We start from the raw sequence: 8,534 nt of genomic DNA on the forward strand, positions 1-8,534 counted from the left end.
CAGGAGTATGTGAAGTTTGTTGAATGGGCAAAGTCCTCAACCACAGGAGGACATATTTCTTCATACTTGGAAGCAATGAGCATTGTAGTGACACCAATCAAACGGATTGTCCTAAGAGAAATGTAACAAACTTCAAATAAAAAATAAATGAAGACAAACGCTTCAGTTGTATTTGGTAATACCTGATGAAAGCGGTCAATGATTGACACAGTCATGTAGAGGGTCTCCTGGTGTAGTCTGAACAGCATCTGAATCTGCACCAGCCGGTCTACTAAAGCACTCCGAATGCTACTGCTCACATCCCGGCCCTCCAGATAACATGGTTTGATAGCCATGGCAACCTGTCAGACATTAAGAGAAGTGTCTGGGGTATTCAGGATCCTGACTAATAATGATTAATGTAGTGAAAAGGGGAAATGGGTGTTTCCACTTTCCTGGAAGCCAAATCCAAATGACATGAAATGAGATTAGGCTCAGAACAAAGATGACATGACAGTTGAGAGTCAAATTTGAAAAACCTTCAGCTTCCTTAGATGTGCATGAATGTCCTTCACATTGTCATGCCCATCAAGACATTGTCTGCAATGTCCACATCTGGCATGTTGAGCAGGGTGTGTGAAAAGGTCTGCAAACATATTGGGCCCCTTGTCCCGAGTGGTCTGTTGTCTCAGTGGCTCCTCAGAGATGGCTGGAAGGGGCTTGGCCTAAAGCAGTGGCTCCCAACCTTTCCTAACCTGGTCTAATCCCTTGGTCTATTCAATTGAACATTAAAAAGCAGAATCCTGAGCGTTTCAGCAGTTGTCCCATCCCTTGGTTTGATATCAATTATACTGACAAAAACTACTAAAACAAATAGCTCTTTAAGGTACAGCAATGTTTATTATTAAGATTAAGGGTTATGTATTGATTTTTTTTTTTTTATACTCGATAGGCATACCGTACCTTCATTAACATGACTAGATGGAACAGAAAGAACAGTATTACAGAAAGGCATCAGTAAACATGTCTGCCCGACTAATGGTGTAGTGCCCTCCCGTGTGGCCAGTTTGGATGACAATTATTCAAACTAAATTACACTAGTCAGGGGCGTAGCTTTGATTTCAAATGTGAGGGGGAGAAACACTGGCGTACTATCAATATAATTAATATATAACGTTAGCATAACTACACCACATCGAGAGGGGTCAGCTGAGGTGGCTTGGGCATCTATTTCGGATGCCCAAGCCACCATGTGTACCAGGCCCGGTTCTAGACTGCTTTGATAGAAGGGGCATTGGGAAATGTTGGCGGGGGCAGGATTTTTTTCTATCAACTATATAGTACATGATGTAAAATATAGGGCAATCGGCAGCTTCTTTTAAAGTTCTTTTAAATTCTTTTAAGTATCGTCTAATGGAAAATGTTTCAGTGATTCCCAGTTTCACAACATGATCCAGCCTGAAGGTTAATTCATATTTTATGATCATTTAAAGAATGAAAGGATATTTTAATGGTTTCAGTCTTGAAGAGTTTGGTGACGCTGTGGTGAACATTATGCTGCCTGCAACATCATCCAGTGTGGCCGGTGTGGCGGTGGGTCACTGATGGTCTGGGGAGGCCTACCCTTGAAGGGTCGCACAGACCAATAGTACCCTGACCACTGTTAGGTTCCGGAATGACCCATTGTCAGACCTTACGCTGGTGCAGTGGGCCCTGGGTTCCTCCTGGTGAAAGGACAATGCCCGGCCCGAGTGTGTAGGTAGTTCCTGGATGACGAAGGCATTGATGCCATTGACTGGCCCTCACATTCCCCAGTCCTGAATCCAATTGAAAATATCTTTGGGACGTTTTGTATCGGTGCATCCAATGCCACCAAGTAGTGCCACAGACTGTCCAGGAGCTCACTGATGCCCTGATCCAGGTCTGGGAGATGCCCCAGGACACCATCCGCCGTTTCATCAGGAGCATGCCCAGACATTGCTGGGAGTGCATACAGGCATGTGGGGTCCATACACATTACTGAGTCACATTACGAGTTGCCTTGATGCAATTCACGCAAGTTGGAACAGCCTGTGATTTCAACACTTTGATTTTCGGTGCAAGTTTGAAAGCAGCCCTGAATAGATTGGTGATTTTGCTTTCCCTTGACCTTCTCAATGAATTACACTATGCAGTAAAGATTTTGATCTTCAATATATTTTGTTTATCATGACCCGATGTTTGATTTTGGTGTTCCCTTAATTGTTTCGAGCAATGTATTTTTGTGATTCTCCTTGCTTTAGCCATTCTTAAACACTTTAAATATCCCCAAGATTTGCCTTGAAACTGTGTTAACCCTTGCTTCGTAAAATTACATCTGTATCATTTTTTGCGTCCAGGTTAACGGATTACTCCAGCCACGGTCTTTCACCATACCATGTCCGGTTGACCAAACTGAATGGGCTGCGAGGGTGCGCTTGTGTTCAGCCCATGCTTGAATAACTACGTTGGTTCTGTAACACGGTGGAAGCGGGGGTGAAGACAAGCTAGCGGCCAAAAGCGACGTGCTGGGCCGAGAAACAGGGGCACCACTTGCGCCCAAACATTCCGAAATCAGCAAAGGTGCTACGTGGCTTTGGGACAAGAAAATCAGTACATATTCCCAATGAAATGTCTATTCTAGAAAACCACTTATAATCAACCTCATTCAGTCGACGCACATAGCAAGTGTTGAGATAAATGTAGTTTAAATAATGCTGATTTAATAACCATGTATTCTTATGTTTTTGTTTTATTAAATTGTATGCTGCAGCCAGGTTAGGGAAATATGATTGAATACAATAACCATAAAAAGTTTACATTACACTCAGCCACACTCACTCAGACTTTACACCTGGCTCAGATAGAGAGACAGGATTAAAACCCCACAATTAACATACAAATGAAACTGCCTCCTATACAGCACAAAGAGACCTTCTGTCTCCAGCCCCCTGATGTTCTAGTCTAGGTTAGGACAATAGAATGTAAATTACTGTAACCTGGTTAAGATTTCACACCTGTATGCAAATAACCTGTTGATCAATGACAGAGAGTGAGAGCACGTCCTTCCTCATTGGATGGCGAAAACCAAGAGATTCGTCCAACATGTCACCATGCCAACGAAGAGCCAACACGGATGGGTTTTACTCACGAGAGTGAAAAGTAACCGCCCCTATGGCGGGAGTATTAAAACCAATGTTCGATTTTTATTCGGCGCGAATATTTTGTGGAAGCTCGAGGGTTGAGCAAATATTTGACCACTGCAGTGTATTTCATGTATTTTGACTTATCAATTCATATTAATAAATCTTTGTGCTAAATTTCCATTTAGACCGGATCCTCGTCCTTCTTCAGAAATTCTGGTACACGTAAAATTCTTAACACAAGCAAACTAGTAGCTAGGTAGACACGTGTGTGGCAGAGTTGCCCAAGTTAATTATTTATCAAAGCCCTCGTCCAGGACGAGTGGTCCCGCAATACTGCACATAATCAACCACAAAAAAATATGGTCTAAAATGGAATGTATTCGTTTCCAATACAAAACCAGTAACACAACTGATTAGACAGACTCCAGGCTCAGTTTCATATTGTCGAACCAGATATTAGAAAAATAATTCTCATTGGTCAACGTGTGAAAAAACTTTTTCTTGTTTATTTGAGGGGGCAAGACGTAAATATAAGTATGCAATGCCCTCTCCAGCTTCCCCCTAGAACCGGCCCCGATGTTTAACACATTTATATGTGTTACGCAGACAGATCCATAGCGCCCCAACCCCAGTTTAAAAACTGCAAGGACTTGTATTCAATATTTTCGCATAAGTCACTCCGAATTCCATTTTTATTCGTACGGGCTATGGGGACATCAAAGTCAGTGGAATTTAATTCCAACGCAATGCATCATTTCAGATGATGGGTAAATAAGTACATTACAGTGACCCAGACTATTCCATAATTGAGGTACGTTTTGCCTCGCGGTCCATCTGGTCTGTCATATGGTCGATGTTTACATCAGGTGCTGTTGGAGCTGCCGGTGAGTGTCTCGTAAACAGACCACCCACAAAGAGAAATACATCATTGTTATACTCCTGGACTACGAACTATATCAAAACATCTGTCAAGACGCAGCTTTACCTTGGATACTTTACATTCTTCCTGCAAGGTGATATTGGGAACTTTCACTGACAGTTTGGACCTCAAGTTGTACGGGTTATTTGAGGCTTCTGGCCTAGGTTTAGCCGCCTAAAACGGATTACAGATGTATTTGTTTTCAAAACATAGAATACGACGTATCTGCCATTATCAATAATAACGTTTAAATGGAAACCATTCTTATTAAACGGAGACCTTTGCCTACTTACCCGCCTTATTCGAGGAACCATTGTGATCAATAGCAGCGCAAAATAGCAGAGATATGTTTCAGCTCGACATTTATTAAAGTCCAGTGAAAGTGGCTGCCATGACATGTATCAACTCGAAGCAACGGCAACAGCTGTGATCAATGACATTGCGAGTGGGATTTGCTGCTCTCTAATTAGTACCTTTTCAATGTATTTCGTCAGTTAAGCTATACCATCCGAATGTAGGATATATCGGAGAAACCCCCAAAAATATACTGTCTTGAGGTTTCAACCAACCACAGTTCATGTGAATTACTCATAAATTCTCTTTAATACTTGAAACGTCTTAGGAACGAGTTTTTATTTACATGGTTTAAAACAAAGATCAAAATGAAAATCAATGGTTTTGCAGAATTTGATTTATTCCAGACAGCCATACCGACACAGCTTTTGCAATGTTTTCTCAGACTCCTCTGTAAAACCCCAGTGTTCACACAGATGTAAAGGTGAGTGATTGCAGAAGTTACACCAACAGGGACATTACAGTGGGGAGCATGCTTTATGTTGATAGACAACGCATGCACACATACATACACACACACACACACACACACACACACACACACACACACATACAAAGAGGTACAATGAGTAGCAGACTGTTTTCCTGCCTACCTTGGGTATTGTTTCTGGCAATTCAGTTTCAAGTCATGTCCAAACATACAATCATGTACCAAACAGCTCTTTGAGAAACATCAATAATTCATCCACATTTATATAGCAGGTAAACACTGCAGCTCACTCCATGCTCTACTGGGTTGACTACATTCAGACAAAACAAGTAATGCAGATGTGGGTCAAGACAAGTTACTTGTCACCAATATCTACAACTTCCTAAGCCTATACAGATGCCACAAAATCTTGCTTAGTCCCAGCAACGTTTTTCAGCCATTTAGGCCTATTCTCAATTCAAAATCTGTAACCAAATTTTGTTATGAAGTTTAATACAATACTATATGACAACCTAGCTAAGGCTGTCATCCAAAGTGACTTATTGTCATGAATACTTACAATGCATGTTTAATATGTGTTTCCTGCTGGACTTGATGCCTATGACATTTACACTCAAGTCATTTAGCAGACTTTGACGCTCAACATTTGTGTGCAGACGAGGGGGGCATCTGGACTGAGTGCTCAGTCTATATTCTCCAGCACTTTATAATGTTCATGTGTGTTCTCTGTACAAAGTCCGTCTCCTCAGTCAAGTCTGTTGACTGAGGCTTTGAATATAAACATGATACACCTGTTTTTCCAACCAAGCAAAGCAACAATACAAAGACAATGTCACTTTGTCCACTGCTGTTCCATTCAAGATTGAGTACATAAGTCCAGCCCTGCTCTGGTTCAGTTCCTGTTCCTATTGGAATCTGCTGCATGTCGATAGGTCCCCCACATCTATTCTTCCTGTTTGATTGCATGGCTTTGTTTGCTTTCCCACAACTGTCAATCACAGTGAAGACCGGAGGAAAACAGACAGCCGGCTGAAACAGAGGCAGGTGGCTCCTGCAGTTCATACAGCATCACATAGGCTGTCGTCTGCAGTCGTAGTCCCAATGAGCCCCCAGCCCCCCCCCCCCATCCAGCAAAATGAAATGTTGTATTAATGTTTCCTGCTCTGTGAGGTAAGAGAGGGATAGATTACCTTTATGATATATGCGCTGGTCTCAGCTGTGCATAGGTATAAGGAATGGGACAGAAGTGTATGCTGTTTATTATGGAGTCTCATCTCAACTGTGTTCTGTACCATAGTAACGCGCTGCTTGGCTTGACCCCATTGCGAATGTCTGCGTGGCTTTGATGTGAAATAATCATTCAGTTGAATTGGCTGTTGTTTGAGTATTCTTTTAGACAGTGTGTCTGAGTTGCAGACCGTTCTGATCTGTCTACGATGTTTGTCGGTAACCCTTTTCACCTGGTGGCTTATTCACATTTATCAAGGCCAACTGGATATCAGGGTTCTATATTTAGATAGTGCTCTGATTATGGATATTAATAATTGTCTCACCAGTCTCACTCACCAATCTGTGAGGTTTTCTCCAGAGGCAGACAATGCTCTAATAAGCAAATCCTCTAACATATTCAATAAGGCTCCTTCTTAAAGATTTGCTAGAGATATCTTCCTCATTGTCAGATATTATTCATGAGCCTCTGGAATCTATAATTATTCAGATTCTTAGCTTTTTGAAGTGAAAATCCCAAATGTCAGACCGTTCTAGCACATTTGGACTACCTGCTGGGAAAGCCTACATTTTCACTGAGGCCTTACAGGGCTTCTTAAATGCCCTGTAAAATCACGCAGGCCTATGGAAGTAGTACAAATCATAAAACAGCATTCCTTTTCTGGTATTCTGGCTTTTTATTTGCTTGTGTGAAGTTGTTCATGTCTGGCCCTCCCTGTGTGACAGCTCATTCTCCCCCAGCAGCTCTCCCCCCAACTCTTCCTTCTGGCCCTATTACTGATGCGATGTGTGCCATGCCTCTGTTCTCTGTGACGTGTGGAACACAGAGGATGACATGCTTCCTATTGAACCCTCCTAAGTATGTCATCCACTTGCACAGGATTCAGAGAGCAGACTGTATTTTCCTGTCAGTAGTTTTGGAGCTGAGTGGTTAGTTGGCTGGTTTACAATGGGGCTTCCAAAGAGCTGAAAGGAAAAGTATGGCGGTATGCATGAATACGAACGGTTCCAAGCAAACCAAGCCCAGACGTACTCTGTCTGGTGAGGGACCATTGACATGGCCTGAGTATCATGCTGGTTACATTTGGATGATGCTAGCATGTCTGTGAGTTTGTGTGAGGCCATGACTGTAGCCCTCCTGGTTTCACTGTGTGACTGTGAGTTGTGACTGTGATGGATCACACATGCATGGTGCTCAGGCCTGCCTCCTCACTCAGCGTGACACCGTCAATGACCACTGACAAATGAAAGTATACAGACGGCACAAATCTCTACAAATGGCTCAAAGTACTGCTGATTGCACTGACACTTCCTTCATAGAACCAGTTACAAAATGATCCACTGATGTCCACCATTTAGTGGTTGCCACATACAGAGTGCTTTCTAAGTCTATTTTTAGCTTTCGAAGGGTTCAAGTGATAACGTATTATGAGCCCTTAAATTAAAGATGTGACTGTGTTCAGATACTTGAATGAGTTTAATCTGTTTCACTCTATGACGCTCGCAAGCTGTGTAGGAAAAGTTATAAAAAGTTCAAAGCAATGCGTCTTTTCTATGCACAGTTATTACCTGATCATCTTCCTTGACATGTTCATAAACTTCCCAGTACTGTTCTCATACATGTCAGTCATTAATAACCATAGACCTAAATCCTTCAATTTTGTTTGCCTACCTTTACATATATGAGCATGTTTATTCAAATGATAGTAGTAGCCTCAAGGCCCAATTACATTTTTTTCAACTATCACATAATTGTTTTTAATAACCCCAATGTGTCCTAGAAGAGAGAATGAAATTGCTTGATGGACTATGTTTTGGGTATGTTAAAACAATTCATTTGGTTATTAGGGTAATATAAAAAAGAATGTTTTTAATTGAAAAATCCAGGGTCTTTATTTATTTTTCACACAACAGTGCCCAGAGGAAGAAGCCCATAATTTGCCATTCCCATGAAAGAAATTCTAATGGACTTGCTAGCTTTGCATAATCTCCATCACTTGTTTTATAATCTCTTTCCCATCCTTATATCAGCCAAGTTATCAGTATGTCGGTCGTGTCTCACCTCGTGCACTATTTCATTTAGTCAGAAATGCAATTATCAAAAAAGTCAGAATTGCTGTTAGTTCTGTTAGATTCATATTGATAGCCAGACTGACACAATGATGGAGCAAACCACTTTCTTCCTAATTATCTTTCAGCTTGATTTTTTGGGGTTTTATTGTTAAGAAACAATCTTTTGTGTAATGAGGTGAAATCATCAGTCTGACGTCATTCTGAACACACTTGTAGTTAGAACACCAGCATCCTATCAGACAGGTTAGATTTCTTCTGCGGGAAGCAGGAAAAGTATTTACTATGATGGGTGCTCTTACAGAGAACCTTAGGGAGTCTTAGGGGACTTTCTAGGAAATGGGCTCTAGATTTAGCATTTTTGGGGGCCCTAGAGAAATGTGATCTAGTG

General features: G+C 41.6%; 1 protein-coding gene across 9 annotated transcripts in view; it reads right to left on the bottom strand.

Annotated features, from left to right (window-relative positions):
- Nucleotides 1–4,529, bottom strand: part of LOC105015506 (SH2 domain-containing adapter protein F) — a 101,827-nt gene extending 97,298 nt beyond the window's left edge. For 4 of the 9 annotated variants that reach the window (XM_020054796.3, XM_020054787.3, XM_020054794.3 and 1 more), the window contains exons 1-3: nt 4,356–4,510; nt 4,129–4,236; nt 183–341 (exon numbers count right to left, since the gene is read on the bottom strand). In XM_020054796.3, coding sequence (XP_019910355.2) covers nt 183–341; nt 4,129–4,236; nt 4,356–4,460 — 372 coding nt within the window. In that variant the 5' untranslated portion in view covers nt 4,461–4,510. Of the gene's footprint in view, nt 1–182; nt 342–4,128; nt 4,237–4,355 lie in introns of all 9 variants that reach the window. The other 5 variants (XM_020054789.3, XM_020054785.3, XM_020054790.3 and 2 more) reach the window with 4 other exon arrangements.
- Between the last annotated feature and the right edge of the window lie 4,005 nt (nt 4,530–8,534).

This window comes from Esox lucius, chromosome 2, assembly GCF_011004845.1.
Source record: "Esox lucius isolate fEsoLuc1 chromosome 2, fEsoLuc1.pri, whole genome shotgun sequence".
Classification (NCBI taxonomy): Eukaryota; Metazoa; Chordata; class Actinopteri; order Esociformes; family Esocidae; genus Esox; species Esox lucius.